The 21,285-nt window shown below is 51.2% G+C and overlaps 1 protein-coding gene across 5 annotated transcripts in view; it reads right to left on the reverse strand.

The window, feature by feature from the left end:
* Positions 1-21,285, reverse strand: part of LOC135285585 (opioid-binding protein/cell adhesion molecule homolog) — a 293,621-nt gene that overhangs the window by 13,057 nt on the left and 259,279 nt on the right. For 3 of the 5 annotated variants that reach the window (XM_064398001.1, XM_064398003.1, XM_064397998.1), the window contains 4 exons: positions 10,011-10,243; positions 686-811; positions 261-407; positions 61-181 (listed from right to left, as the gene is read on the reverse strand). In XM_064398001.1, the coding sequence (XP_064254071.1) occupies positions 61-181; positions 261-407; positions 686-811; positions 10,011-10,243 (627 nt within the window). The remainder of the gene's footprint in view (positions 1-60; positions 182-260; positions 408-685; positions 812-10,010; positions 10,244-21,285) is intronic. The other 2 variants (XM_064398002.1, XM_064398000.1) reach the window with 1 other exon arrangement.

The following is a 21,285-nucleotide window of genomic DNA, read 5'->3' on the forward strand; positions in this document are numbered from 1 at the left end:
CCGTGTCACCCCAAGGCGGTGGCAACCCTCCCTTCCTCCACCCCCTCTGCAGCCCCTCACCTGGTGTCCTCCTTGAACCACTGAAACTCCGCCACGGGGACGGCCGAAGCCTCGCACTGCAGGATGCCCTTCTGGCCCACCGAGGCGCCCGTGTTCTTGGCGTTGGAGATGTACGGAGGGTCTGCAGAGACATCTTGCTGTGTCACACTGGGCCACGTGCACCCATTCCCCCCCACCATTCCCCTGTGCCCTGCACTCACAGTTGACGGTAACTTTGACTTTCCGCACGTCCGGGACGGCCACGTCGTTGACGGCGCTGCATTCGTACTCCCCGGACTGCTCCCGTGTGATGCCCGTGATCTCCAGGTACTCGTCCTCACTCACAAAGGTCTGCCCTGGGGGATGTACTGAACGTGTGGCACCGTCACCCATGGACACCAACATCAGGAACTTCCCTGTGCCCCCTGTCACCCCCTGTCTGGGCGTCTGGCATCCCCTTCACCCAGGAAGCACTTGACAAGGATCCTCAGCCCCATCCCAGATCACACCAAAATATCAGCACCTCTGACTGTGAGTCACCTTAATGCCACCCTGACCACCTCTATAGGGACAACCATGCATCCCACACAGGCCAGGATGGCCCCTCCTCCGACCCAGGAAGTTCTTCCACCAAGGAAGGGCTCACCTTTCCCGGAGAGGTGCCGCCACGTGACGGTGGGCTCCGGTCTCCCAAAGGCCAGGCACATGAGGGTCACGCTGCTGCCCTCGTTCACGGTGATGTCCGACGAGATGTTGACAATCTGGGGGGGCACTGAAAGACATAAAGGCCACCAAAGGCACCATCAACACACCAGCTTGCCAGGCACAGCTGGAAGGCCCATCATGAGACCTGTCCCACTGTGTGATGCTGGCGTCCCCTCCATTGCTTTGTCTAGTCAGCAATTCCATGTCTCCAAACCAGTATCTTGGACTGGAGCCAAGCACAGATCTGGGGTGTGGAGGGGTCCACTCACTGTGCCAGCCCCCCCACTCCATGGCCGAGACCCCAATAACCAGCTCTCATTATGGCCTGTGACAAGGCTCATATTTTAGCATATTTATTAAAGCTGTTTAAATTACTGAGCGTCTGCTCCTTCAATACTGGCCAGGGTGATTTATATTACTCTATCCCCAGATACTCCATCTAATAAATAACTTGGCAATCTCCGTACCCATAAATATCCCTGGCCATGGCAAAAAGCAATTAAAGCTCACTTGCCGATGCTGCTGCCTGGCACTCTGGGCTGTCGGACACAACCCCCTAAAGGGTTTGCACCCCAGGGAGTAAATGAGGCTATATTTAACAACCCTCCCCAAATGAAACACCATACCTACAATGCCAGAAAGGATGCCCTGTGCTCCCTCCCCAAGCACACAATGTGCTGAAAGCCCAGGTCAAGTGGCACCTGATGCCCAACCCTTGCACCCAGGGCTTTCCCACAGCGTTGGGATTCCAGGATAATCACCAGGATAAGCCCACTGTGGCCAACACCATCACTGCCTGCAAGGGAAAGTGGGGCTGCCTGGCTCTCCTCGCACCCCCAGGGATGCTCTCCTCACACTCCCAGGGAGGTTCTCCTCTCTCCTGGCGTGGGAGAGGCGGCACAGTAGGATGAGCCATGGCAGAGATGCTGTGCGGGCTCTGCAGCCCTATGGGTTCTGCAAAGCAGTAAATTTCCCAGCAACTTGACACATTAATATAGAAGTACAGTCTGTTATAGCAGAGGGAGATTGTCTGAGTCCTTCAGGGGAAAGCAGCAATCCAAAAATGAAAAGTGTGTGCCGGCAACTGCTGGAAAACGTAGTTAACGCTCGGAGCAGAACCGGCCAACTCCGACAGCGCAGCCACAATGAGCTGCAGGAAGGCTGTAAATGGCCCTTCCTCACTCAGACAAGATAACACTAATCCATATTACCAGCATCCTTGCACCTCTCCCCTCCTAACAGCTCCTCAAACTGGTACCAGGAACATCTGAAAACTACAAGAACATCTAGGACAAAGCTTCCCACAACTGGAGCATTTTTTATCTGCTCCTGAGCCTGCAAACCAGCCCTCCTCATGAGCAGTTTTGGTCTGAGATGACATCACCGTCGTTAGTGGATGCTGAGACCTTGGGATGCTACCCCTGCTCCAGATGGCAGCCTGTCTCTTCCTTGTGTGATTTTGCCTGCAGATGCTGGACTAGAGCGATGGTGTATGATGCAGGCCATCAGCAAAATCACAGTCATCATTCTATCATTGCCCTCCCAGACACCTCCAGTTCAAGGCTTTGACATCCCTTTCCTGCTCCCTGAGTCCCAAACCACAAGTACAAAATGAGATGCAGAAACTGGTGCTCTGGGCACAGATGTGAGCCTGTCCCCCTCCTGGGAACAGAAACACTTTCACTCCTGTGGAAAAAATTACCACTACCCATAACCACTACAGTCTCAGTGCTCCCATTTGGAAAACCCCAAGCCATACAAACCCACGTATCGGCCTGAAAGCCCTTCCCTTAGCAAAGGATGCTGACACAGACATGCCAGCAGGTCTCACAGTGGGGAATTGCATTTCCTGAACATCCAGAGGCCAGGGAAGCATGGCTTTGCTTCCACTGCCTGCCCTAATCCAATCAGGAATGCCCCTGTGAGCCAGCAGGGACATGCAGCAGAGGGACACCCATGGACAGCACGGGGACCCCACTGGGCAACTCAATACCTGTGACTGCGATCGTTGCCTATGAGGTTACCAGGACTTGGAGAAGGACATCAAAGGACCTTGATTACATTTTTATAGATCCCACTGACTGGGCTGTCAAGGATGCTATCTCAAGGACACACTGGTTTGCCACAGGAGGAACAGGTGGAAAGTAGGGGGATTTAAGGATGCAGGCAGGGTGAGTTTGGTGGCAAACATGATGTGGATAAAGCCAGCCTGAAGCCACACTCTGTCAGTACCATGAGATAGGGATGGCCAAGGCATGGCTGCCCTGACAAGCACATCCCACCAAAGCTGCCTTGTGTCACAGTGGTGACAGCTTGGGATTGGTGCTGGGTGTGGAGTCCAAAGGCTCTCCCAACCCCCCATAGGTTTCTTTTGGTCCCCTCACAGGTCAGGCAGCCCTGCTAATGCCTTGCAGCCCTCCAGCATGACTGTGGTTGCTGTTCCTAGTCCTTTACCTGCTGACAGCATCCTTTCCCTAAATTACCTTTGGTTCTCTACATTTCCCTCCCTCTGCTCTGTACAGCTGCAGTGAGAAAAACAGGGCAGAACACCATCTCTATCCCCTTTTATCCATAGTCCTTCCTTGCAGAAGTCTTCAATTATAAGCAAATGGAATAAAGAATAAATCCCGAGGAAGCGACAAGCGGCATGGTCTCACCGGAGCGACGAGCGGCGCGCAGAGGGTTTCGTCAGCCCTGCGTAATATTAATCACAGGGAAGTTAATGCATAAGGTTTGGTAAGCCAAAAAATACATTTGCACTGTAATTTCTTGTTTGTTCGGAAAGCCGGCGAGAGAAATTGAATGTGAAAGCGATGCCACTAAATTCAATAACAATAAGCCCGTGATTTATCTCCATCCTTTACCACTTGAGACTTGCACTGCCTGGTGCGCCAATCCACGCTCTCCACGGGCCCTGGGCACGTGCCAGTGTCTGCCACTATCTGTGGGGACTGTGAGGTGCCATCCCTCCCCTCACCTCACAGACTGGGCCCTATGGGGCTGGCCATGGCATCACACCTGCCATGTCCCGTGCAATACTTGGGATATCTGTGGGACTCTCCCCAGTATGTTCCATCCCACCATCTCCAGGCACCAATGGTGGCTTTGCAGTTGTTATCCCATCTGGGGACAAAAGCAACGGGAAAGCTCAGACCTGGCGAGCCACTACCAGACACCCAAGCATGAGGAGCGACGGTCACTGCCCACAGGGACGCTTCTTCCCTGCTAAACCACGCGGGGAACAAACAGCACCTCGGGAATCGCCGCGTGATCAGAGGCTGCACATGATGGTGACGCACACGACCGTGTGCAGGCTGACTCATCCCCGGCCGCTCCGGAGCGCCGGTCCCTACCGGAGCCACTCGCCGCCGTGGCCCTGGATTATTTTTAGCTGCCAGATCATTACTGCTGCACGCCTTGGAGCGGAGAGCCTGCATGAGCACAGTGGCTGACACATGCAACTGATGTCCCTCCTCCACATCATTAGCTCCTAATCCATTAAAAGAGATGTCTTCCTACACTGCCGATAAGGGGAGATGACAGATAACTATGGGTTCTTCAAGCTGCCAGGCAACAGCCACTTGTCCACCCCTACCTGGGGGACAGGTCCCCATAGGGACAGCAGAGAGGGACATCTCATCTTCAGAGCTCTGAAGCCTCCATGGACACTGTCACACCTACAGCACATCGTGTTTCTGCCCTGGCACCTCCCTTTCCATCCCCTCTCACACATCTCCTATTTTGGGGAGATGAAGCATTCATGCAGCTCCCTCACCTCTGCAGCTGCAGTGTCCAGCTGTGTCCTGTGACAGGTGATGCTGTCACCAGCAGGGAGAGGGACTATCACCCTAGCAGGGGTCGGATGCCTGCAGGAGATGACACTGCCTTCCTTCCCAGCACCCCAGCTGCCTATAGCCCCAGGCATCTCCAGCTCTGCAGAAGCCTCCCCGGCACAGGCAGGATGGGGCTGTCAGAGGTGTCACTGTGCAAGGTCTCATTAGCGTACAGAAAGTCAGCACAAAGGAGGCAAATATGCTGAAAACTCACATTTTGCCTGTGCTTTCCATCTCCTTCACTGATGAGAAGCACAGCAGGGTGGCACCAGGGCCTCCTCCAGTCCCTGTGTGTCTGCTGAAGGCACCAGCAATACGAGACCTTCCCTAGAACAGCTCCTGTTTGGGGCTGATGGCATTAAATGGGGCACCTGAGAGCCAGCTCCTGGCTGGCAGATGGAAATGTTTTCCCTCTCTCCAGCTCACTGCTTTTGTGGTGCAGGAGATACCTGCAAGGACACACAGGGTAACCCTGTGAAAATATACCTCAATGTTCCCACAGGGGAAGTGACTGGGGCAAGGAGGTGATATCAAGAGTTTTAAGAACATGTTGCTACTCAGCAGCGATGATGATCATCTCTGATCGAACCGTTCTGGTGACAGCCCTGTCTGAGAGGCTCATCAGAGCTGATTTTATTGAGATAACGGATTAAGCACTTCTAAAAGCTACAGTTTGGTCAACAAAATGATTGTTGTCAAATTTGCCTGTCAAGCGAGCTGCGTGTCATGGTCTCACATTTTCTGCAGGCACTCCATTTTGGTAATATCTTCCTTTTCCCTTTGCTGGAGATCTTGAACACCCTCTTTTCACAGCACTCCCCCAGTAAACCACCCTCTGTGGGATCTCTGTGGGATTTACAGGAAGGAACACAGCAAAAATTAAATACAGGCACAGAGCAGCCTTTTCCAGGTGGAGTCACCTGACTGCTCGCAGTGCATCCGTTTTCTCCAAGTTTTCATGTTAAGACAGGGAAAGCAATAAAACCGAAACTCACAGTGTTATACCTACTGTGTAACCACCTGTCAGTAAATTTATGAACAATTAGGAAGCAAGAGTGCTTCCCAGGGAGCTATTTGTGCACGAGCTAAAACGTTCTTTCTGTTCGGAAATATAATGGGGAAACAACTTCACCAGTTCTCCCTCCTCTTCCCCAGTTTTGTTTTCTTGCAGTAATTAATCATCTGTTGCTACTGGTCCCTGCGGCACATCCTGATGGCTCCTTTTCACCAGTTTCAGGCAGCTTTGAGACTGGGAGCTCAAGGATGCTGTCAGGTGGACTCCATCCTGTCCCTTTCCCATTCTCCCATCCGCATTTTGGGTTGGCATGCCATGGCAGGCACTTTAGGGGCAGTGGCTGTTCCCGTCTGGGCAGTGTGTGTTGTTTTCTGCCTGCCAGTCTGACTCTTCTTCCTTCCAGACCTTCCCCCTCTCCCCGCCCTCACTCTTTCATTGCTCTTTCATTTCTCCCCTTTGCTGCCTCCTGCCCTTTTGATGCTCCAGTGCTTTTCTGTGTGTGCACGTTTCCTTCTCTCTTTCCTTTGTTCTAGGGACTCTGGGCTTTTCTTCTCATTCTTTTTTTTTTTTTTTCCCTCTAGTTGCTTCCTTCTTCAAACTTTGCTATTCCTTCCAGATTTTCTTTGGGCTGTTTTGTCATTGAATTCACTATCACATTGCTCCTGCATCACCTTCATTTGGCCGTTTTCATTCTCTTGCCCATCCTCTGCCTCTTCAGGGAGGAAGGACTGTTGAGATAGGGGTCTGGCTGCAACTTTTCATCCGACCTTTCCTCTTTGGAGAAAAAGATCTCCATGGGGGTGGTTTGGTGGGAGGAGGAGTGGGGGTGTGGCCCTTTGAGAGCCCTAAGGAGCCAGTTTTTATCACAAGGGAAAAATAAAAGTCTCAGTTTGGTTTTGAAGCACTCATGAAGAAACTACATCTGCACTGGTCCTGCTTTGAGAGACGGCGAGTGAGACACAGGAGCAGCTCCAGGAGAGCATCCCTAGGTGGATAACACACCCCATAAACAAAGGCCATGGCCCTTCAAAACCTTGGTTCCCAGGGCGAGGAAAGCAGCAAACACCAAGACAGAAAATGGATTGTGCCAATCAGAAACAAGAGAAACAATGCCAACAGCTGGGAGAGGCTTCAGTATGGCGAGTAGGATTAAGGCAGGACAGGGAAGGGTTCTTTAAATGAATAAGAAACAGAGGACATTGAGAAATACCAAAGACCACTGTCAGGTAGGGATGGCCAGTACCAATGTTCACCACCGAAATCTAGACCAGAAGGGATCACAGCCTCACAGTCTCCACCAAAACACTGACCCTGAGCTCCATGTTTTGGACTGAAGTACAACCTGAAGCAGCCCAAGCCATGAAGGCAGGGCTGTGTCCTGACTAGGGTCTACCACACTCCTCACTCCAAAACCATCCTGCAGCATGATGCCATTAAGGGCTCCCGGCTCCTCCTGGCAAACCTGCACCTCCCAGGAGCTCTCCCTCTCCCCCTTTTTGAGAGGCATGCTTCACACTCCTCCTGCCTCTGGGACACTTCACTCCCCAGAGGCAGGAGGGCTCACCAAGGTCCACTCCACTTCAGCTCCACTCCAGCCTTTATGACAAGAGGAGGATGGGGTGGCTCATCTTCTGCTTATATGAGCTTAAATGCCTGTTCTCTCTGCATCCCAAACTCTCCCCAGAACACACTAGCGTGCCATAAACACCACACATATCTCTGAAAGCATCCATCCCTTCATCACGAGGCAGCTCCTGACAAAAAGAGGAACAGGGAGACAAAAAAACCCCTCTGGCTTCCTGCCATCTACGCTCTTATAAACCCTGTTAACGGCTGTTGCAATGAACCAATGCAAGAGACATATTAATAGTGCTACTAAGAGACACATTTACTGTTGACGGCGATTCCCTGGCAGATTTATTGCTGGGTTGCTGGGAGGGAAGGCTGGGCCCCTCAGTAGCACAATTAAAACCCAATTGAACATGGGCACAAAGAATCAATACTCTCTCCGGCCAACTTTTAGTTTTGCAAAATAGAAACAGAAATTAATTGACCTGAATATAGTTGCTAACTGGTCATTACTGCTTGTTTGGCATCCTGCTGGCACAGTGAGAGCAAAAAACAGAGGACAGACCTAAACCTCAATTTTGAGGCCAGAAACAGGGCTTTGCTCCCATCCCTGTAAAGTGTGTGCTCTGCTTGCAGTAACAGACAGGACTAAATCCATCTTTGGAAAAATAATTCCTTTCTTCTCAGCAGTGAGCAACGGGCTGCGTGTTGTTCACCCAAACAAAAAGCACAATTTAGCCACCATGGAACTGCAGTGGAGCTGAATGATAGAATGGCTTGGGTTAGAAGTGACCTTAAAGATGATCTTTAAGGTCACTTCTAACCCTGCCATGGGCAGGGTCACCTTCCACTAGACCAGGTTGCTCCAACCTGACCTTGAACACTTCCAGGGATGGGGCAGCCACAGCTTCTCTGGGAAACCTGTGCCACAGCCTCACCACCCTCACAGGAAGGAATTTCTTCTTTACATCAAGCCTAAATTTTCTCTCTTTCAGTTTGAACCCATTATTCCTTTTAACTACAACTCCTGATGAAGAGTCTCTCTTGACTTCTTCGTAGGCTCCTTCAGATACTGGATGGCTGCTATAGCACCTCTACACAAACTTCTCTTCCTCAGGCTGAATCAGGAACAGAGCACAGGAGGATTTGCCTCTCTCATCACCACCATCAAAGGCACCTACAGATGGATTTTCTCAGTTTGGCAAACCATGTGGTTTGAGCTTAATACATTGAAAGGGAAGTACAAACACTGCTCAGCATGGACCACTTGACCTGTGCCTGCACCCACAGTTCCTCTCTTGCTTCCCTCCAGCTGTGCAGAAGTGACACTGCTGAGAACCACAGGCATCACTGCGGTGGGAGCAATTCAACAGGACTTGCTCACACCAGGAAAAAAACTTCTCCCAGCACAGTTAGGAATGCCTCACCACCAGAGCATCACTCTGGACATAAACTCTCTCTCACCTTCACCTGGCTGTGCCTGGCAAGTGCCTGCACCACCCTGAGAAAAGGGTAAGGGCAGCGGGTGCTGAGCGTCGCTGCCAGTTCACCTGATTTCATTAGGTGCAAAGCACTCGGATACTTCACCGGTGTTGACTGGATGGATTAGCACGATTAGAGAGCAGACAGGATAAACAGATTAAACCTCACAGATGGACAGCTCGCACACAGCTCGAAAAGGAGGAGAGGGACAGCTCCGAACAAGGAGATGGAGGGATGCTTCCAGTGGATCTCCTCTCCCCTCTTCCTGAGATGAACACTCCCCTTCTTCACCACAGCCTGGTGCACACAATTTGGGGTTTCCCAACACATTCCCACAACCACCAGGCAGGAAAGCCTGTTGGATAGGTGACCACAATCAACCCTGCCTCTAGCCAATGAGAAGGGTACATAAATACATACATAACTCTGCTGGGGGCTTCTCAGAGACGTGTCGAGGCTGAGAAAGTTTTCAGATTTGCTCATTGCAAAATCAATACCCATCAGCTGTTTGAAATTAAAGGAAAGATTAGGTCCTGGTTTTATACACGCTTTATTGTATTCCGAGAGCTTTCTACTCAGCCAAATAAATCTTCTTTAAGAGGATTAGGAAACTTTCATTATCTTTATCTAACCTGAACTAACACTAACTCTGAAAAATTAATCTAGAGACCGGACAAAAGCCAGTAGCTGGTGCAAAGCCGCAAGAATCCAGAGGGAGCATCCATCAGAGAGCTACTGGCCCCTCTGAACTGCCAGCACCTGGATCCCCCCATCAGAACAGCTTGAGGACACTGCTTTGCAGCCCAACAGCATCTGCTATATTGATACACTTGCCTATGAAGCCCTGTACCAAGAGCCCTTCATGGCCCCACAGTGATTTCGACCTTTCTCCCAAAACCATGGAGCCTCGTGCTGCTGGTCCCTGCTTCACCTCTGTGTGCCTGGCAGCACATTGCTTTTGGTTCTCCTGAAGCATCTTCGAACACGGGCTTGACAACCTTACTAATGAATCCCTGATGGAGCGAGCTGAGCAACATGGTTCCAAGCAGTGGAAACAGGTCAAATTCACAGCACGGACAGGCAAAGGGGGAATAAAGAAGAGCTCAGCAGCCCCACTGCCAGATCTCAGACGTCCTCTGCCCCATGTGACAACTGTACAACACAGCAAGGCTGACACAATACACACTCATCTCCTCCCTGGCATGGTGAGCACTTGTCCACATCACTGTTCTCATGCCATGCAACCTCTGAAGCAGCTAATGCTGGCTCCAACTCCCCTACCAAGAGGGCCTCCAAACCCCTCCCAAGTCCAGACAGCCTTCCAGATCAAACCATCCAGCAACAGCACGAGGCACGTTCAGACCTACCTTGCACGATGAGATGGACGCGTGAAGTCTTGGGGTGATTGTCTGTCTGCACAGAGCAGGTGTAGGGGCCCTCATCGTATATGTCCACATTGTGTATCTTGATGCTGTACTGGGTCTTGGTGTTGGACAGGATGACCACACGGTTGTCTATAGACCACTTGTCATTGCCGGCATACAGGATGGTGCTGCGGTTCAGCCACGCTACCCGCGTGACCCGGTCATCCACAGTACACCTGGAGGGGACACACAGAGGGTCACACACCTGGAACGGGACATGTACAGAGCATCCTGGGTCCTAAAAAAGGATGGGAGCAGGATGGCAGTGTGGCTCCCCAGCTCTGCCAGCATGGAGGTGCTGCATGCTGTGGCCATGCTCCCTGTTTCCACACCCCTCATCACATGAGATTTCACATAAACAGTGGGTTCACCAGAAATAAAACCTCCCTTTTTCTTTTACACACAACTGGGGAACCACAGAAAAAATTCCCATTGTTTGACCTCTGCAAGCCAGGCAGACCATCTCTATCCTCCTTCTCATCCACCTCCACAGCCCCCCTTGCCTTTGCTGTGCACTGAGAATTCCAGATGAAGCTGTAAAATGTGCTGACAGTTCAGCTTGTCGGCACAGGCCTCGAGCCATCCCCGGGGTTATAAACACCCCCACTGCTGGGGACAGGGGCCACAGCACATGCACAGGGAGAGGAGAAAAAGAGAAACAGCCGGAGACGGCCAAGCCAGCACACGGGGAAGGGAAGGGAACATTTGGATAAGCAGCTGTAAATCCTACAAGTGCCTTGAAAACACAACGCGGTCGTTTCCATTATTTATTTCCTGTCTGGCTCCCACCCTCCCTGCTCTGAGACGTGCAGGAGCTCGGCAGCTCCGGTCCATGGCGCTGAGTTACACTTGGCAAAAAATGGTATGAGGGGGAAGGGAATTAAAATGTTCCTGGAAAACATGGCTTTTTCATGCTCTTTGATAGATTCTTCTCCATCTATCTACTTGTGGCCTTCTCTGCTGCTGCCATGGTATCTGCAGCAAAAGCTCTGAGCATTTGGTTAAATTAAGAGCTCCGCATCCCTTGGGATCTTCACCTTTGCCACCTGGGGACCAGGCTAGGGAAGCTTTCTCTTGGCATGAAAAAAAAAAAAAAAAAAGGGAAAATCAAGCAAGAAGTGAGCTAGTGCCAGCAGTGGCAGACCTGCCGCAGCTTTGTGCTGCCAAGATTGTAGGAAAAGGCACCTACAGTCAATCAAGGAACTTGTGTGAGTCCCTCTCCACATGTCTGTAAATTCGGAGAGCAGCTGGGAGGCTGTTCCTGTCCTCATCCCCATTGCAGTGCCTCTCCTGCCCAGGCTCTGGGGGTGTTATATGCCTCCCTTGCTGAGACTGCAGAGCATCACCTCGATCGAGATTATTAATCGGGCGCAGGGAAGGGGCGATACTTGGCATGCTTGAGGGTCCCCCCGGGTGCTTGGTTCAGAGGAACGAGCCATATATTCTCCTGCAAACAAGTAATTTTCCCCTTGCAGGAGCCGTACGTCTCTGCCAGCCACATCACGTATGGACGCCGGGAAAGACGGATGGCGCTCCACGCCTGCCGCGGCACCGCTGGCACGAGGGGAGCCTGCCTGGTGTCAGACATGCCCCGGCGCCAGCTCGGCTCTGCCGGACCAGGGCAGCCTTGTGCCGGCAGACAGCATTGTCCTTGTCAGAAAGCCGAGCCCTCTCTTCCTTCAAATTAACTGGGGGAGAGCTAAGCACAGCCGAGTAAAGTTCGGCCCTGGGGGATTCCAGTCTAGTGGACTATTACTGCTGTCTCACTTCATTATAATGAATAATAAAGAGATACTTACACACGGCTTCTGTAAATTATTCATTGCGTGCACTGAAAAATCAGGGCAGCAATATGTAAAACAGACAACTTGCATGTCTGCGCTCATATAAATATCCAGACTACAGCCCTGCGAGGTACTCTCGGGTCCCCTCATTAGGGGTGAAGCACAAGGACTTGGGTTTGAAGTGACAGGGATGAGACGCTCGTGCCGGCGCTGAGTACGTTCGACTGTTTCTGCCCAGCTTTGGCTGGTGCATATGGGATGAGCTTCCTGAGCAGAGCTGGGGCTGGTCCAGGACATCTGAGAACTGGGGTGGTTCATTATGCATTTACACCTCACACTTACATCTCAGAGCTGCACTGCACAAGCACCCAGGGATTCTCCAGGTGGACACTCTCACAGGAGGGAGGGCAAGGACAGCATCACCCTGCCTTGTCTGTGGTGCTGGTGACTGGTACTGCCCTCAAAATCACTTGGAACGAGCAGACAGCAGCAACTTGGAGACCTCTGTAACAAACCCATGCCAAGAGCAAGAAGGCAAAGGCTCCTCCTTCCCAACCCTCCAGCCCACTCTTCAGTCACTGCCACTCAATAGCAAATTTAGGACCAAGTCCCTTTGGCTTTGGGCAGCATCATGTTCCTCTCCACCAGAGCCCAGACTGTCTCCTGCAGCTACAGATGACCAGACAAAAAACCAGCCCTCCTGTGCCTCCTGGAAATGTGTCAGAACCACCACCAGCAGAAAATCCCCATCCATCAGCTGGCACAGAGCATATGGCATTCCTGGAGGCACCTTCTCAGCTAGCCTCACTTTCCCACCACCAGTTTTCCCATGCCCTGGCAATTGGCACTACAAAGAGAATACTGATGGATACCCTGGCACAAGGATCACCTCATCAGCTTCTTTACCTGTCTGGGAAAGTGATCTCCATTAGCTGCTAAGCTGACGGCACTCGCTTGTCTGCTGAGCCGTCTTTGCTCCTCATTTCCAATTGACCAGGATTATGATAATGTCTCCAGTAAGCAAACAGGTAAAGAGACTTCTGCAAAGTGTTTAGATAAAGCAGACAAGCTCTGACAAAGCTGGATAATAAAGCAGGCCAGGAGGTTTTCCCTTGAAGGGATCTAATTAAAACCAAAGACAAACCCCCATTAACAATTTCCTGAAGGCACCGTATCCATCTCCAGAAACTGCCTTACGAGTCCAGAAGGGACAAAAGACAATAAAGCGCCTGTCACATGGGAGGGAAATAAACTTATCCTGGCTCTGCAGTTCACCTGGAGAAAGCCCATCAGCAAGGCAGGAGGAATATCTTGGGAATGATATCGTCAGCCCACAGCATATACTGGGATATATCCAGCGTATTCCCATCCCAGCTCTCCCACGCAATCCCTTCTCTGCACAATGTGACCAGTGCCATCAGCTCCTTCATCTCTGCATCCCATTTACACCCTCATTGCCTCTGAGCAGAGACTTTTCACCATCTGTAACCCTTCAGTGCCTCCAACCACTGCTGCTCTCCGCCAGAGTGCTGGGGAGCTTTGGATGCCAGGCTTTGCTGGAGCTCTGGCCCCCACAGTGTTCACAATGATACATGTAGGCTCTCGAAGGCTCCAGCTCCTGAGACCAATATTGATCCCCTCACTCTGCAGGAGGACGAGAGCTGCTGTAGGGATCCCAGTGTTCCACCAGAGACGAGGGTGGTGAACCTGAACGCAGCAGCGTGAGAAGATGCATGAGGGTGGGAGCTGGGGGCACCAGCGCTGTGCTGCTTCCCCTCTAATTGCCCCTATTCCTCATTCTTAAATGCTAATTTTGAAGTTTGCCGTGGGATTATTTCACTTAGTGTCAACAATACAGATAGCTCTGCTGACATGCTCTTTGTGTGTGGTGGCACACAGCGCCCGTCTCCCTCCTCCTGCACCTATTAGGAGAGACCCCACATAGCTCCCACAGCAGGCTCCTTCCCAGCCCCATCAATGAACACTGACAGTGCCTCTCCTATGTGTGGGTTGAGCCACAGCACCCTCCACCTTCATCCCCTGCCTTCTCTGGCCACATCACCGACCTTTTCTGCACTGCTGACTTGGTTAAACATGAGGGAGAAGACTGGGGTTGCCCTCAATGCCTCCCCCAGGATGAGGGAAATACTGTATCCAGGGTCTGCATAAGTTTTCTGGCAGTAATTTGGAGAGATAAACAGGACACAAAGAGTTGGAACCATACAGGAAGTCTTGCAAAACCTTCTCCATGAGTGCAAAATATTCTGAGGAATGGGATACATGGGACGCCAAAATGTTGATGCACATCCTAAGAAACCCAGGGAACATGTTCCAGCTGAGGATATTTGATGATTCTGGGATTCAAACATCTCCTGTTTCCTTGTTCAAACCAACAGTGCTCTACTTTTAAACTCCTCTATGGCCCTTCAACCCCAAACTGCTTCTCTCTCCTGTAGGTAACATGTCTCGTCAGGATGACAAATGGAGATGCCAAAACCAGTTGCAAACTTGCCGGCTGACCCAGTTTTCAGTGGCTAAAATAGCTCACCCAGATCGGGAGTGAAGCCTCTTGACAGCAACCAGGTGATGCCTCACCCTGGGAAACCTCCAACCAAAAATACCTGTCACAGGTGCAGAACAAACACCCTTGTCTTTGAGAAGAAATTGTTAATTACATTTGCCAGGGACTCCTAATGGGATTTCTCCTGCACTTCCAATATTCGCCCTGGCTACACAGTTAAGGGGCACCGGATGTTTTTTATTCTGGGAGGCTGGAGCAAAGGCAGAGGAGATTTATTTGTAATCATAGGAAATAAACACATTTCCTCAGAAGTAAACACAAAAGAACAGAACCTGGCTGGGCTCCCAATTCGTTCAAGATGCAAATGAGAAGCAGGCCATCAAAACACTGCAGCTCCTCTAATCCTCTCCCAACAATGCAGCCCGCCACATTATCTGCAGGGACAATGGCATCTGCGCCACATGACGGCAGGTCTCACACGGCAGCTCCCGAGGGCAGGACTGCACCACCTGAGCTTCCGTCACTGCCATCCATGCTGTTTATTTGTGGGGAGGGGAGGGCACGAGGCACTTTTTCTTTCATCATGCTCTTGTCCACTTTGCCTCCTCTCCAAGGCACCTGTAGTGTCCCTTCTCCCCTCTCTCCCATCCTTCCCAGTGGCTGGATGTGGAGTGCAAAGCTCCATGCCATCCCAGCACCCCGAGAACAGGGGGCACAGCTCCACGCCATCCCAGCATGTTGAGAAGAGAGCTCCACACCATCCCAGCACCCTGAGAACAGGGGGCACAGCTCCATACCATCCCAGCACCCTGAGAACAGAGGGCACAGCTCCATACCATCCCAGCACCCTGAGAACAGAGGGCACAGCTCCACACCATCCCAGCACGCTGAGAACAGAGGGCACAGCTCCATACCATCCCAGCATGCTGAGAAGAGAGGGCACAGCTCCACGCCATCCCAGCACCCTGAGAACAGAGGGCACAGCTCCATACCATCCCAGCACCCTGAGAACAGAGGGCACAGCTCCATACCATCCCAGCACCCCGAGAACAGAGGGCACAGCTTCACACCACCCCATCATCCCAAGGACAGAGGGCACTTGGGATGCACCATGCGGCATCACCCAGCGCTACCACCGCCCACCCAGCCTTCACCAACCACTCAGCATGTCCCGATCCATCAGCACACCCATACCCACTGTGGGAAAACAAGGAGCATGGGGTGCACCAGAGCTTGGCCAGCCCAAACAGTTCTCCTTTTCCCCGTAACATTCCGCCCCCCCCACCGTACGCCACTCAGCCGCTGCCTCCTGCAAAGCCACACACAACTGCCTCTCACTCTGCAAGTTTAATTAATTGCCTGGCCCCACTGCTACCGCTCCGATTCCCCAAGAGCTCCCAGTGCTGTTCAAACACACTCCATGCCACTGGAAAACCTGTTCCCTGCCAACAACCCCCTGCCCAAAGCCCTCCAAGGGCTATGGGACCCTTCTGCCCTCTCCAGAGGCTTGGGGCTTGACAGGAAGGGTTTGTCCCTGGCCGTTCCCCTGCAGTGGCAGTTTGCCCACCAGCAGGCACCAGAATAGAAGCTGCTCCCTGTGAAAAATCAGAGCCCAAATTGATACATTAGCGACTGCTAAATATAAAATATCCATCTGCAAAGATAATAAGCCTGTGAGGGCAGAGGCTGTCGAGTTGCTCCATTTCAGATAGTTTAATGGTGTTTTGGTCCATGACTGCAGCTCCCAGACATTAGAATGATAACAAGATGATGAGGAGGGCGGGAGCCGTCTGTGCGAGGCATCAGAAGTCAAGACAATGCTCACTACGCAGTCCCTGAGGGGTCCATGTCACACAAAACACTGGCTGCTCTGCACGCAGCATCCACAGGGCTTTGGGTGGCCTCTGTGACAACCCAGGGCATGCAAAGCCTGCCAAGGGGTCGCTGCCAAGCTTGAGCTGACATTAATTCAGGGAGGGGGGTCTGAGTCCCCTGAAGTAAGGGGTGGACCTGGGTTACAACTGCAGGTGGCACAGAGTGATGCTAAAGCTGATACAGGCATAGCTGTGCTGCAAATGGCTTAAAAAGCAATCGTAGTTTGAAGAGGGAAGGGATGCTCAGTGAGGTGAGCTGCTGCACGGTGCCCCCACTGACAGATCACATCTTCTCCCCAAAGTCATTCACGGGATTTTCTGAATTAATGCTCCACATCGAGCAAATCCAGAAACAGTCAGCTCTCTTAAAGTGAGCCAGGCTTTCCCTCCAGTTCGTAAAGCCCTTCTTTCACTCCTCATTGCTTCTACTTCCAGCTTGCAGGGACACACCTCACCCTGACAACATCACTGGCAAGGGGAAGGGGGGCCGGGCAAGGTCAGGTATTCCTCCCAGTACTGCTCCAAACCTGACTTTTCATTGTTTCTGACACAACACTGCATCAATATCTGTGTCCATGTGCCGGGATGCTCCCCCCGTATGGTAGGGAAGGTCAGAAGGCATTAGCCTAAGCCCCAAGAACCAACAGCTGTTATTAACTCAGGAGAAATCTTCATAAGGAAATATGAGGTGGCAGCAAAAGAAATAAAGCGGAAGGCCTTTGGATAGAGGAAATCAATGGGAATGTTTATAAAGCAGGTGGCACGTAAATGCTTCCATCAGAGGCAGTCGATGCTGGCGGCCACACCTCATCTCACAAAGACAGAGATGAAAATGAAGGCACCAAGCAGGGGCAGCCAGGCCAGCAAAACCACAGAAACTGGAAGAAGTGCAGAAAAGCATATTTCCTTGCCTAGTATGACAGCACTTTCTCCCTAGCACAGCCAGACACTGATTTCAAACTTCTCCATGGTCACTTGGCCATCCTGTGGTTTGAAGAAGGGTGGGACATCTTCCCAGCTCCTCTCCAAAAAGACAGTCAGCATCCAGCAGCATTTACCATCAAGGCATCGGTACCCATCCTAGGAAACATGGGCTGAGAGCTGTTTTCTCACCAGGAAAGGCAAATTCCCCTGTCCTTACACCGAGCCCTGCCCTACATCCCTGCAGGGAAAAACCCACCAATGCTCTCAGCACCCTTGAAGGGTGCAATCTGGAGAATCCCTGCTCTCTGCTAGTGTAGGCAGAGCCCCCTGCTCAATCAGCGCCTGCACCCTGCCTAAATCAGTGCTAATCTCACACAATACAGCACCTGCAACCAGCTGATTTCCAGTGTTCTTCAATCAAAAGCAGCAAAGAAAACACTGAGTTGATCGCTAGCAGAGCTGAGCAGCTGAGAACCTCAAGTCCTCCATGCCCGTGCTGGGGTTGCAGGGTTGGAATTTTCCTTGCTATTGCTTTTTGACAGTTTTTTCATTCATCTTCCCGGGCAGGGAGAGAGAGGAATAACTTTGGCTGTCACAGCTGGACACGCAGTTAAGTGGTGGTAATTAGCGTGTGGCAACACGAGGCTCTGACCGCTCTGATGCAGCCATCCTGATGGGACTGGTGACCGTCTCCATCTCAGCTGGATAAGGGGGACACTTTCAACCCAGGAGGATGTGGCCGTGGCACTGGCAGCATCCCACAGTTGCAAAAGAAGAAAGGATGCTGGCAGGCTGATTAAAACCTGGATCAAGGCATATCCACGAGAGAAGGAGCTGGAGCAAAACCATCGGACACTTGCCCCTGCATTGCAAGGAGGGGAAATTGGTCTAAAGCCACCCCAGTGCAGGACGGGGTGGCAGTGCAGCAAGGGGGTGGTGTTGTCACCCCAAAAGGGATTCCCAGGGGAAACAAAAACATGCAGAGCCCTTTAATAGGAAAGCCATCCATGTCTCCATCACATGTGGACCTTCATGCTCTTGGTCAGTCTATCTAGCCACACCCCCCCTCCCAAGAATCAGGCAGAAAGCAAACCTCTTCTCACATCCTGTTGTTGATTACCACCAAAAATATATTTGTCATGAGATGCCCACTGCTATCTCTGTGGCTCTTAAGGGTAATGGAGAGGTTTCAGTCTTTGGAGGATAAGTCTCAAGCTCTTGGCTGCTTGCCCGGGAGGATTATTTTACATCAGGTTGAGTTCTGTAGTAATTATCTTCAAAACAGCTGGACTGCTGGATAAACTCACTGTATCTTAATGCACAATACGGGAGCAAACGCAGGGAATTAAACTGCAATTCCAGACAGATTGACGGAAAAACCTCTCGCCGGTGTTTCAGAGGCCGAGGCTCAGGGCTCCTCACACGTTAGGGGTGGGGAGGCATTTGCTCATTTGAAATCAATTCCAGCTTCCCCAGAGACAGAACGCAGGGGGAAAGAGATGCTGGATGAAGATGTTTTACCCTCAAGCTTTCAGCAAAGAAAAAACCTACTGTTTTCATGACCCTCATGGTTGGAAAATGAAACAGTATTTGATCCAGGCTGGACAACTTCATGTTCCACACAACCCCGAGACTTCCATAAAAGCTCCAACATTACAAGGTCTTGGCCCCACATTGCACCATTCACTGCAGTGACAGGGGGCAGGGAAAGCTGAGGGGCAAATCAGCTCACTCCATCCACACCCTTCATATCTGGAAGCCACTCCCAGTGAGTATCCCACCCCAAGAGGATGAAGGGGCTGACAGATGGACAAACCAACTGCCAGACTAGTCTACCAGCATGAATTAAAAGAAAAAATCAGGTACCTTCACGATTGTACTGCCACAAGATTTAGGTGCAAAATCCTTGCAGACAGAATTAATAACCTCTAAAAAGAGGGAAATTCTGCTGCTGGAGAGTGAAGCTGTATTTCATGGCGAACACCATAAAGCACTCCTGCCAAACATGAGATCTGTAAACGACCTGGGTGAGCCATCAGCTCAGGAATATAATTGCCAATTTGCAGGAATTTCACCAGCAATTAGGCAAAATAAAATAACCACCAGAGGAAATCCTTTGCTCGCTGCTCCCACGCCTCCCTGACCCATCTGATTTCCACCTACCACGGCTCTGCCAGGATGAGGGTTGATGCTTCAGGCACTAAGGAGCCAGGTGACAGCTCCGTGAAGATGAAGAAGTCATCTCCAGTATCAGATAAAGAAGTCGTCATCATTGTGAGGTGACAACAGACACTCCTGGGCATCAGCCAGATGAAGACCTCTCCTGCTGGTATCCTCTCTCTGAGCATCCCTGAGAACCAGGAGCCTCATCTCGGTAACCCCAGGGGCCAAACAACTGCATGCAATTAGGGGGTTTATTTGTTTGAGTTGCACGTGAATATCCCAAATTACATTATCAGATCATAGTCCTGCTTCTGATTTATTCCTTCTTTGTTCTTCAAGTCTTCGTACATCTAAGCAATTAACCTCTCAAAGAGCTGGAGAACACATAATTATCCTCATTTGTCTAAACGTCACCAAGATGGCTGCCTTTCAATTAACCTTCTGGGAATGGAGGGAAGTTGGAGTGATACAGTGATCATTTCCAACTTCAGCCTCGGCTGCAGCTTTTTTTTTCCCCTTAAAGTAATTTAATTGAAATATTCAGATGATAAAATATAGCTAGATAACTGTTACTGCAGGTAACGGGATCAAGAGGGGGCTTGCAATCGAAAAAGAAGTCAAACGAGGTACAGTAATATTATATCAATACGTGGCACTTCCATCTAAAAATATCAAAGCACTCTGTGCTTATTAATGAAGGGAGCATTTCACGCTCCCCTTCCAGGCTGAGACTTACATCACTTCAATATGTTACTGCTACCAATAGGGAAACTGAGGCAGAGGATGTGCTCTGGCACCTGGAGTTTACAGAGTCAATCCCTATGCAGTCAGGAACTTCCCAAGAACATCCTCTCATGAACCCCCCTCCTACCCTAGCAGAAGTTGGCTTCTTCATGAAGTCAGCACAGGAGACGCGGTGGTGGCTGAGCTGCTTTTGCTTTTATTTATTTTAATAATAATAATAATAATAATAATAATAATAATAATAATAACAACCCCCGTTCTGCTGAGCCAGTGTCTGCCATGCCAGCGAGCCAGGGAGCCACTCCCACCCACAGCCTCGCTAATAAATATGCATCGTTCCTGCTGGGAAGCGCCAGGTCAAGCTTTGCACCCGCACGAAGCACGACACCAGCCTCGTCTGGCACGGGCGAGCAATATTTATACACACCCCCGCTCATAAATACACAGGCAAAATAAACAAGCCGGCTCTGAAGTTCAGCGCATCTCCTCCCTGACAAGCGTGGCTCCTCAATTCCCCGCGGTGCCACGGCTCCGCTCCCGGCGTGAAATTGAGCTCTCCAAAAAGCAATTTGGGCTCCGGCACTGCTCCAAGCCCTGTGTGGTGCCTCCTGCCACGGCAGCACCGAGGTGGCTGTGGCAGGACCAGCTCTCACACTCCCTGCACATGCAGCAGGTGGGGAGGCTGGACACAGCTCCCACATCAAGGGAAACTGAGGCTCAGTGATGCACAGGGCTCATTCCCTGCATCCTTCCCTCCCAACCTCACGTGCGGAGCAGTGTTTCAGCACCAGGCAGCCACTCTGCTGATCCATGCAGGCAGGAGGAAAGGATGTGTGAATACACGAGGGTTCCCACTGGGGACACCACAAACCCGTCTCTCCCGGGGCGTTCATCCGGAGATGAAAAGCGAGGGTAACACAATAGCCACTGAGTTTATTCTCGGCACAGGCTGGCGGCGACATAATTAAAATGCAGGTCGGAGTTAAGGAACCTTCCTATAAATCTTTGCTTTTGGCTCTTGGGCTTGACAGGAAGCCTATACCTGGCGCGGGGAGTACAGACCGAGGGGGAGGCACGGATAAAGGCTCTGCTTTATGGACGGCCATTTTAATGTTTCGTTTGAGTAATGGGCCTTGCAAATTAGCACCCCGGCAGCCTGAAATACATATTTTTCCAAGGACATGCAGGCTTCCTGATCCGACAGGTGA

The sequence above is a fragment of the Passer domesticus genome, chromosome 23, assembly GCF_036417665.1.
Source record: "Passer domesticus isolate bPasDom1 chromosome 23, bPasDom1.hap1, whole genome shotgun sequence".
Taxonomy (NCBI): domain Eukaryota; kingdom Metazoa; phylum Chordata; class Aves; order Passeriformes; family Passeridae; genus Passer; species Passer domesticus.